The sequence below is a fragment of the Lactuca serriola genome, chromosome 2 (assembly GCF_051521515.1).
Source record: "Lactuca serriola cultivar US96UC23 chromosome 2, Lser_US96UC23_V15, whole genome shotgun sequence".
Taxonomy (NCBI): Eukaryota; Viridiplantae; Streptophyta; class Magnoliopsida; order Asterales; family Asteraceae; genus Lactuca; species Lactuca serriola.
Window position 1 is genome coordinate 151,422,949 of NC_136409.1, and position 11,631 is coordinate 151,434,579.

At 38.0% G+C, this 11,631-nt stretch overlaps 1 protein-coding gene across 1 annotated transcript; it reads left to right on the top strand.

The window, feature by feature from the left end:
* Positions 1–8,714: 8,714 nt before the first annotated feature.
* SEP2 (stress enhanced protein 2) lies at positions 8,715–9,728 on the top strand. The gene is made up of 2 exons (XM_079024919.1): positions 8,715–9,090; positions 9,188–9,728. Exons 1-2 carry the CDS (start codon positions 8,749–8,751, stop codon positions 9,452–9,454), a joined length of 609 nt encoding a protein of 202 aa, XP_078881045.1. The 5' UTR covers positions 8,715–8,748; the 3' UTR covers positions 9,455–9,728.
* The last annotated feature ends 1,903 nt before the right edge of the window (positions 9,729–11,631 follow it).

Genomic DNA, 11,631 nt, shown 5'->3' on the forward strand with positions numbered 1-11,631 from the left:
AGGCATTAGGCACACTTTGGTGCCCCTTTAATGAGTTTACGGCCCACGAACCATGTCATGGCCGGAAATTCACTTTGCAAGGTGATTCTTATGTGTTTAAGGCCCTTGATTTATTGGGAACAAGTCTAGGTAAAAGTCCAAGGCTTTAGGTGCCATAAAAGCACCATTTGGTGCTTGAATTTGGAGTTTACGGCCTAAGAAACTCTTGGGCCGTGAACTCCCAAACTCGGGTGGTTCTTGCTTGATTTCATGTCCCTAACACACATATAAATGAGTCTAAGGCAGTAACATAACACAAGGGTCGGTCTAGGCTTCGTTTCAGGAGTTTACCGCCCAAGAACACCTTGGGGAGTAAACTCCTAAATATAGTGATTTAGCCTTCTAAATCATGTTATAACTACATATAAAGCTTTCTAACACTACTAGAAAGAGTTACTCACGTTTTGGTATAAAAACCCGAAGATCCGTGAGAGAGAAAATGGCTTTTCTCTAGTTGGAAATGCAAATAATGAATGAATTTGGTTCAGAATTCTATTTATAGTCCTGAGATATTTTTGGCAGAAAATATTTTTATTCCCGAAATGATCCCTAATATAATAGAGAGTTAGGATAACAGTGTTGCACAAAACCCTAGTGCACCCACTCTCCTGATATTTCCTGAAGTGTAAACCCTGAATTACTCAAACTTACGCGAAAAAGTCTGAAAGTTAACTGTGACTGGTATAACTTCTATTGAAGTGATATAGTTTGTACAGAATGGAAATTTCGGGTTGTCACACGCATGGACTCGATGAGTTGTTCATGGACTCGGCGAGTCGGATCACAAGTCGGTTCCATAGTCCCGATTAGTGAGTCAAGGGTGACTCAGTGAGTGGAAAGAAGGACTTGGCGAGTAGGACCGGGGTAGTAGGAGAAGGACTCGGCGAGTCTGTGCCACGACTCAGCGAGTTCAGTCAACTGGAAGTTGACGTTGACCAAGGAGTTGACCTTGGACCAGGGATGGGTCAGTCAATTGACCTAAGGGTATTTATGAGTGGCTAATCTATGTTTATGGGTTTGTAGCCGGGAGATTACCGGTGCATCAGCCAGACGTCTAGCAATCAGACTTTCGGTAGCTACTCTTTGAGGTGAGTTTCCTTCCAGTAGTAACGGGCCTAAGGCACCAAGGCCGGCCCGTATAGACGATATGTTAGTATCAGAGTGTGGGCCGAGCCCGTATCTCTTGGTTGAGTTGATTATGATATATGCATGTATGATAGAATTGTCTATACTCGTTGTCTGTGTGATACTTATATGTTATGGTTTAGCAACTGAGTGTGGGCGAGGCCCGTATCTCTCTGAGAGTGGAGTGTGGGCGAGGCCCGTGATAGCGGAGTGTGGGCGAGGCCCGTATCTACGTGAGTGTGGGTGAGGCCCGTATCTCCTAGCTGTTCATTGTATGTTTGTATGGTATGAGGTACTATCGGGGAACTCACTAAGCTTCGTGCTTACAGTTTTCAGTTTTGGTTTCAGGTACCTCTTCTTCGAAGGGGAAGGAGCTGGCACGGTAGTGGCCCATCACACACATGCCTCGTATTCCGCACTATGAGATCTTCCTGGGGATTTGTACTCTGACATTTATTATGTTTGATGAAAATGTTTTCTAGACATGCGATATCTTTTATGAAATGTTATGATCAGTGAACGTTTTATTTCTAATGTTTTACTAAGAATATGTTTTCAAAAATGAAATTTTTGGCTCGTATTTTTGGGATGTTACAGTCATTCCATCATTGACCTGGAGAATCGCGACCAACACCACAGGGGCCTGAAGATACACAACCATCAACCCACCGACTTGCAAGAACCCAATCAACATCTCTCTCAACACTAACCAAACAACCCATGAGTCATACCCTTCTATAATTCTAATGTTGTAACATCCAGATTTCCAGGTATTATATTTTATCAATTATTTTTGGAGTTAAGAGAGGGACTCGATGAGTTGACGCCTAGACTTATCGAGTCGGATCACGATTGCTGTCTGGATAAATGAAGGGACTCAACGAGTCGGTAAGGGTGGACTCAACGAGTCCATGCTGACGACTGAAACCCTAAATCCCCGGGCCTGGGCCATATTTAAAGGACTTTATAGCCTCCATTTGCGGCTACCAGTCCAGAGAGAGATACCCTAGCGATTTTGAATGAGTTGTGAGATAGTCTGAGCCTCTTTGTTCGTTTTTGGTGTGATTTAGCCAAGGAGGAAGGGTTTCCAGCAAGAAGGGGGCAAGAGGACTTCATTTCAGGAGGTTTTCAGCTTGGATCTTCATTTTGAGGTAGCTATTCGATCCTATCCTTCTGTTTTGCTTATGGGCATTGAATTTAGGGTTTTCTATACCCTTTTATGGCTTGTTTAGTTGAGTATAGTGTCCCTTTGAGTGCTAAACTCTAGATCTGGACCTTTCAAGGTCCAGAGAGCCTGAACCATTCTGCTTTTTGTGGTTTATGGAGGAAATGGACATAGGTTGCCATATTAAAGAGGATTTCACCAAAATAAGCCTTGGGAGCATTGCATGTATGGCAAGATTCGACCTTTACGTGGTTATTGGTCATGGGGGAGCCAGATCTACAGATTAGTGAAGCAGATCTGACCTCAAGAGGTCAGATGAGTGTTGTCATGGGAGCAACTCGCCGAGTTCATAAGTGGACTCGACGAGTCGAGTCGAGGTTGCCCCGCGATTCGTTGCTGAGTAACCCGACGAGTGGAGAGGGAAATCGTTGTGCCAACTGGGGCTTGGAAGGATTCATATGATCAGTGTGGACTCGCCGAGTTGCCTGAGTGCACTCGACGAGTCTGGTCAAAGTTTGACCGTTGACTTTGTTGACTTTTAGGGTTTAGTTAGTGTTTGGACTTATGAGCCATTAGAGGGGTAGAATGGTCTTTTACCCTTTTTAAAGAACTTATAGAGAGGGGTTAGCCTAGCCTTTAGAAGTTGTATTAATTAGAGTAATTATTATGTGATTAGGCGGAGGCTAGTGCAATATTTCAGAGTTCGAGGTTTACCGAGTTATCCGAGGTGAGTCTTCTCACTATACTTTACCTTGAGTGGTAATTAGAGTTATGTGACAGAGTATTTTGTGTGCTATTTATGCGATGTGTTGCACTGCATTATTTCTATGTGATTTATGTTGTGTGTATTCCAGAGTTTACAGAGTTAGGACCGGAAGGTCCATAAAGTTAGGTCTAGAGGGTCCACAGAGTTAGGGACAGAGGGCCCACAGAGTTATAGCCTCGAGTAGCTAATATGTGTTATATGGGTATTTTGGGGAACTCACTAAGCATTTATGCTTACAGTGTTTGGTGTTATGTGTTTCAGGTACCAGTGAGGATCGCGGGAAGGCGCTGACATGATCAGTACACACATGAGGAGTTTTTATACATTATGATCTTGGGTTGTGTTTTATGGATTGATATGTGAAACAATGAGATTTTATAATGTTTATGAATGAAAATATGTTTTTTTTTAAATGTGAAAAATTGTTTTGAAATTTACGGTGTTACAAATGTCTTTGTCTTTCTAAACAACAGAGCCAGAAACAAAACCATAATTATATTGATAAAAACATATTGGTGGTAAACAAGGTTCCATTTTGATGTAAAAAAAGGAATTTTGGTGCAACAATATTAAATTTCCTCAATTTTTCAAGTTACAATTACATTTCTCACGAAACTTTAAATTGTTGGAAATTGTATCTTCAACTTCCAAATGAGGATTCCTAATTGGAAGACTGTTCTTTCTACGAGAAATGTTATTCAAAGACCCTTCTTTCGGTTTCCGCTTGACAAGCCGATTTCTATGTATGCATCCGCTAACAATCAAGTTTCATTATAGTAAATATTGCCAACACATATCAATTCTAATCGAAAATTGTAGATCTATACGATTTTTTAGATCAAGAAGTAGTAAATGATATGAAAAATTGACAATAACAGAACCTATTTCGTTATTGTGTTAGTTTCTTCATTTATCATCTTCAAAAATAGATGGAATAAATGGTTATAACTTTAAACCATTCAAAAGTTGGGAAATAAACATCTATTAAATTGGTAATATTAAATATTCTTACTGTTTTTGGAGGTTGCAAATGTTGGAAACTAGGAAGTAATGTTCCTACATTTGATTGTCCATTTTGACAAAGCTTCTCAATACAACTGATGCATTTCAAAGGTTTTGCATAATATTATAGTTTTTATTCTTATTTTTGTTCCCAAGTGCCAAAATATTTTGATTTTTATTGCTTAATCTTTTTGTATATCTATATTGTAGTGTTGGTGACCAAAATGCACCCTAGTTAAACCACTTTTTATGTCTACATGCTGCAACAACATCCAGAAGGTACTATCTGTTGACTATATTTTTCATACCAAGTATCCAAAAATCTCACCTTTTAGTGAAAATTATTTAAAGTACCAATTTTATGAAAAAAAATTTTATAGACCGACTTCGTGAATGAGGCCTACTAACAGTAAAACGACTTGATCTTATACATACACACATACATACATATATATATATATATATATATATATATATATATATATATATATATTATTAACTTATAATACTATAAAGTATAAGGGTTGAATTTTAACTTTTAAAATTCTAGGGGTTGAAACTAAAGTTTTCTAAAGTGACTTTACATGTTCCAAAACTTGAGGGCAAGTTTTGTAACTATTCAAAAAACTTTTCATTTCTATAACATATGAGTTTAATGTAGGTTTTAAAGACTTTAATGAAGAGACTATTGAACAGTCATAACTTGAGGACAAGTTATGGAGTCCATAAAACTATTTATGAGAAAAGACTCTTTAATTATGTAACCTATAGCTTTAATGAAGATTTAAATCAAAAAGTTTTGGTAATCCATAACTTGAGGACAAATTATGGACTCCATTAAAAACATTTAGATCAAGAATTAAACTAACAAACAATTTGCAAATAAATCGTATGATCTAACAAAACTCATAAGTGTATGAACATTCATATCAACTATTTCAAGAATCATATAAACACATATAAAGCTTGAAATTTTTTATAATAACCTTTGAAATTGGATTAGCATAATAATTACCACATCGAAACCAGGCTTTAAGGTTCAAAAAATAGTTTAGGGTAATGATCGTCATCCAATACCAAGTAAAACCCCGAAATTCTGCATACAGGGGCATCACCACGTCGTGGTAAAGACTGCCACGTCGCGGTGAGCAGTCAGATGCAAATATGCAGAATTTCAACTTTGGAAAAAACATGTAGCATCAAGTATAATTGAAAACAAGCCTAAGCTCTGATATCATTTGTAACATCCCCCTCCAACACGTATCACAATATTGTTCGCTTTGGGCTCCCGACACGAAAAATTCCCAGGGGTCACCCATCCATGGATTGCTCTCGCCTGGGCACGCTTAACTGCAGAGTTCTTATGGGATCTGTTGCCCGCACGACTTTAAAACGCGTTGTGACAAGGAAGGTATCCACACCCCTTATAAGGAAATGTTTCGTTCTCCTTCCAAGCCGATGTTGGATTAGGTGCAACCCACCTTCACCCCCCATTATAGGTTTCGACGTCCCCGTCGAACAAATCGACCCGTGCCCTAACTCTGATACCATTTAAGGGTTTTGAGCATTCTAACACTCCTATGGTGTACATGCAACCCTATAAACTCTGGATCTATGTTTTCTCTATTATACATGCAAATATTCAATATTCCAAGGTTTCATCCTAACTAGCATAATATGAAGTATATACAATACAAGAATCTAGTAGAATGACATACCTTTTGATGGAGCTTGAAGTCTTGAACCTTTAAGAGCTTAGTGCTCCAAGTGTTGCACCTCAAATGGTTCACACAACACCAAAAACCCTTGGAATAACTTGAGAAGAAGGTTACTTAGGTTCACTCTTATGAAATCGGCCTTGCCCTCTTTTTGTGTATGCACTAGTGCCATTTCATGAACCATGAACCTCTTTATATAGTGCGGAGGATTAGGGTTACATTCATGTAAACCCTAATACCCATGACCTTTCATTTCCATAGGATCCATGAGTTAAAAACTCCATGGACTATCCATGAAAGCTTAGCCCAACCTAAATGAACTTGTCCCATCATATATATATATATATATATATATATATATATATATATATATATATATATATATATATATAAGTGTCCATACTTAATTAGTTCCTTTTGATCATTAAATTAATTCTAAATTAATTCTTGATCAATACTAATTAAATAATATGATTTTATATTAATATATTAGAACTTATAATATATTAATATAAATTATAAGTATCATTTTTCTCATTTTGTCTATCCAATTGTTCCGATGTCATGCAACCCAAATTGACCATGTTACTCTCGGGTCGAGTACATACCAATAATAGTTATGGGCTTAGACATCTAATCCAACACCATGACCCACCAAATCCTCAATCTCAATTCCATAATCCATATCCATACCACCTTGCACTTCTTCACCAACTTCATTTCTAGCAGACAATTCGTCTAATGAACTGCATAATTCAGCTTGCTCGTCAAGAATCTATTGATGTACACTAACACCAAGATGGTCCATGTATACATTAATAACACTACCAGAAGCATATCCTACTTCGATGAAGTTCATGTAGTCTATATCAATAGCTATTACCCTCAATCCATCAGGGAACTCCACATCGGGCATGCAAAAGTAAACATTGAAGCATACCTCATTAGCGAATCTTTGAATGAACCCCACAAACTCGTTCTTGTCCATTTCAGCAAAATCGACATCATCAAACCTTTGCTTTGCACCATCTGAGTAACAAATAACGGGGTACCTCGTAAAAATTCCGGCAAAATGGAGATCTTTCTTCATGTAGACATCCATACGATTGATTATGTTAGCCGATTTGAGCGAGGGGGAGTTTAAGAAACGGATTTGTGTCAATCGCGATTTGAAAAAAGTATACCAATGAAAAAGGTAGCAGAATAAATGAAAGGGTTAGTTGAGAGGGTTTAAACGGATATTAAGTTTCATTTAATAACAAAACACGTGGCAATGACATGACATATTTAATATAGTTGGCAATGAGGTGGAATAAAACAATGTCCTAGTCGGATGGGCGTGACTGGTTGCACCCTTCAAATATGAAAATGTGACCTTTTAAACCATAAAATCACAAATATAAGCCTTTTAAAAGCAAAAAATAGTCACGATGGACTATTTAAACCAATGTACGCAATATTGTTGGGCTATAATGACAATGACCCTAAAAATAATAGTATGATTATTATGATAAGAATCTACTATGCAATAAATAACAACAAACTTTAGTTGATTTGGCTTAGGAAAAAAAGACATAATTTACTTTTTTTTTACACAAATCCTTTTTTCCCGAGTGCAGGAAATATCAATGTAGTTTGTTACTTACTTTCTGGATTTAAGCTTCCTTTACCATAAATAAGAACCTACTTTTTGGATTTAAGCTTCTTCTTTTTTCTCGAGTGGGTTGGAGGTGTTAAGATGTGGTATGTAGAGGTGGATGGGGGTGAGAGTAGGTGTGTGTTTATATTTTAGAAAAATTCTGAAATTAGAAAATTATGGAAAATATTTATTATCAGTTTTCCAAAAACTTTCAACTTCTTTGTAATTTTAGAAAACGGAAAATTTTTATTTTCCGTGAAAAATTTAGAAAAATAGACAAACTGAACGTTTTTTTTTTTTTTTTTTTTTTTTTTTTTCAAAATTCTCATTTTTCTTGGATTTTTTTCTTGTGAAAACGACATATTTTTCTGCAACTAAACACCTTAATGTTTGACATTCTTATGTGTTTTATATATTTTGGTACACACATGGGGTTCGCCTGGGGCAAGAAAAACCAATGGACCGGCTCTTATATGTATTTTCTTATAAGTACTTCAAACATTACATAAATGATCCAAAATTACGTTAAGTCATTACACGAGCCTAAGGGACAAGATTACATTAAGCCATTACTTGCAAATTCCTACCGAACAATTGAACAAATATAGAATTTGGTTACCATTTTCTAACATTAACCCTTCAAATTTAAAACTTCGTTATCATGTAATAACATGGACTCGTAAAATTCAAGTCAATCTACAGAATTCTATATAAGATTACAAATCTGTAACTTGATTTCAACGTTTTATGAATTTTCAATTGATTTGTCCCAACCAAACTAAGCAATTAATAATCAGAGTTTAGTACTTGTTTGACTCGTTTATTTAACAAATTAACATGTCGGGTGTCTTTATTTTGAAGCACGTTTCTTTCTTGGGCCCATCGGTCATTTCACCATTTTATCCGCGTGAAAATGGGTCAACCTCGGCTTCCTGTGAGAACTACGTCAACGAGAAAAAATGGTACCACGTAACTCCTTTTGACCCACATACCCTTCCTTCATCTCTCCAGAAAACGTGGACTACAGTCACACCCGTCATTCACCTTTAAAATACACTTTACATCCTCCATCTTATTAAAAATGCTCAATTACACCTTTCTTAACCAAAAGGCTCAAGTCATCGAGGCCTTTTAATAAGAAACACAATCCAATGATGTGTACGTGTACAGTTTTCATAAAAAAAGGTCTTTAAATGTTATTTATCTAAAAAACAAGGGGGCCAAATAGAAAATTTAACCATATTATTACTACTACTTTCTTCTAGTCCTCACACAACAACACTCCGTACTCTCAATGGCTTTGGCTGCTCGACAAATTGTTTGCAATCTCAAGTCGGAAAAACCGGTGGTTCAAAGAGATGAACCGGTGGCTGGGCGGCTGCCATCGCTTCCGGTTCAGAAGGTGAGGCTGACAGATACGGCCGCCGTGAAGGCAGAGAGTGGGAAGATCTTATTGCAGCCAAGGGTGTGCACCCTTAGATCGTACGGTTCAGATCGTTCCGGTGTGATGAAGATGCGAAGCGCCGACGACAGCGGCGGCGATGAGGTGTCCCGGTTCTTCGAGATGCTTTCGGAGTACATCGAGAGTTCCAAAAAAAGCCAAGACTTTGAAATCATCTCCGGTCGCCTAGCCATGGTATCAATCGATCCACCTTTTGAATCAATAAAACGCGCTTTGAAGTTTGATCATTCTTAAGAAAGAAAAAAAAACCCTAATTTTATTATGGCTACAGATGGTTTTTGCAGGAACAGTGACGATGGAAGTTGTAACAGGTAACTCATTATTCAGAAAGATGGATTTACAAGGGATTGAGGAGGCTGCAGGGGTGTGTTTGGGTGTCGTAGTTTGTGCTGCAGCTTTTGCTTGGTTCTCCGGCGCTCGTAACACAGTCGGCGGGATCTTCTCCGTTCGTTGCAATACCTTTATTGATTCTCTTATTGATCAAGTTGTGGATGGGTTGTTCTATGAAACTGATGTTAGCGATTGGTCTGATCTTTGAAAAGTGAAGAATGAAGAAGGGAGACGAAGAAATGAAGGGATTTGGATGTTTAATTACAGAGATCTGTATAGGTTAGATGGTTATCGTGTGTAAAACTTGATCAACCAATATACGTAGGAAAACATGGTATTATAAACTTATAAAAAGTACTTTGTGTACTATTTTCTCCAAAAAAATGTTGTTTACAAGTAAGAAACTAAATTTCTTGTTTTGTTTCTCTTGAAATTTTTGTATGGATGGCATGGTAATGAAAAATGTAAGGATAATTGGTTAACTAGTTTTGTAATTATGAACAATGGTGTTGGTTTGTTTTGTAATTATGAACAATGGTGTTGGTTTGTTGGATAAAAAAATGTATTTAACTAGTTTTGTAATTATGAAAAATGTATTTTGAAATATTACCTAAAGGCTGGATTTTATTATTAAAAAAAAAAAAAAAAAAAAAAGTAGCCGTTCGTGACTTCAACTGGGTATTAAAGTCTAAAGTTCAATCGTGGCACTCAAAAGAGTAGTTTATATTTTTGTTAGGCTACTGAAGTTTGGTATTAAAACTCAAGATGAGTTATTACACGTAAATCAGAGTCACTAAAACCTAATATCAACACTTAAAACAAATCATTTGTTGCTTACTTCAGCAACTAAAGCAACTAAATGACTACATTCATAAGGGAATGTTGATGAGGATAACTTGTTTGGTTTGGATATGAATATATAGGCTGAGGGGATAGAGGTCGAGGACGTGGATATGGATGGTGGGGCTATTAGTAGAGTTTGGATTAGGGATGCTGGTGTGACCCCTATTGGTAATGTGTGACAAATTCAACATTCCAGTGCTATTCCAGTTGGATTGCTCGCTTGGTCACTGACGCATTTAAATTTGCTCGCCACGCCATTCCCTATCCATGAACGATCCAAAAGAAAGTGGCTTAAAACCCTCATTTTTGGATTGGGTTACCAATGCTCCAGCTGCATTCATGGATCTCATGAATTGCGTATGTAGGCCTATGTTGGATCGGTCTGTGATTATGTTTATTTATGACATCTTAGTTTATTCCAAGACTCAGGAGCAGCATGAGAAACATCTGAGGGAGGTATTGGAGACTCTGAGGAGAGAGAGGTTGTATACGAAGTTCTCAAAGTGCTAGTTCTAGTTGCTTGAGGTGTAGTTTTTGGGACACCTTGTCAAACAGAACGATATTCTGGTCGACCCGGCCAAGGTCGAGACGGTGATGAGGTGGGAGATTCCGAGGTCTTTATCTGAGTTTCAGAGTTTCCTTGGATTTGCAGATTACTATCGGATATTCATTCATGATTTCTCAAAATAGCGGTTCCTTTGACCTGGTTGACGACGAAGACCGTCACATTTCGTTGGGGGCATGAGCAGTAGACATTTTTTGAGACGAAGATTGTGTGAGGCGCCGATTCTGACCATGTCGGAGGGTGTTAAGGATTTTGTGGTGTATTGCGATGCATCTATCACGGGTTTGGGTGCAGTGTTGATGCAATAGGTTCATGTGATTGCTTACGCTTCGAGGCAGCTAAAGCCTCATGATGCGAATTATCCTACGCATAATTTGGAGTTAGGGGTTGTAGTTTTCGCCCTCAATTTTTTGCGACATTACCTCTATAGGTTCCGTTGTACTGTCTACATGGATGACAAGAGTCTAAGATATTTGATGGATCATCCAAATTTGAACATGAGGCAATGTAAATGGTTTGATGTGGTGAATGATTATTATTGTGAGATCCTTTATCACCAGGGAAAGGCCAACGTGGTGGCCGATGCTCTAATCCGTAAGGCAGCTGCTGCCCCGATCAAGAATGTGTGTTTGAGAATGACAATGATTACCCCACTCTTGGAGCAGATTCAAGAGGCTCGGGTTAAGGCTATAAAGGAAGAGCACCGGAAGAGTGAGCGCATAGCGGTTCAGGTGGCTTCCTTCAATTATGATAGTCGAGGGTTATTGACCCTTCATCGGAGGGAGAGGGTCCCATATTGGGGTGGTACACGTCAGGTCTTGATGGAGGAGGCGCACAAGCCGAGATTTTCTATTTATCCCGAAGCGACAAAGAGGTATGGAGATCTCCGGCCTGATTATTGGTGGCTATGTATGAAGCGAGACATAACCTGGGATGTGGAGAGGTGCTTGACTTGCAGGAAATTCAATGTCGATCAT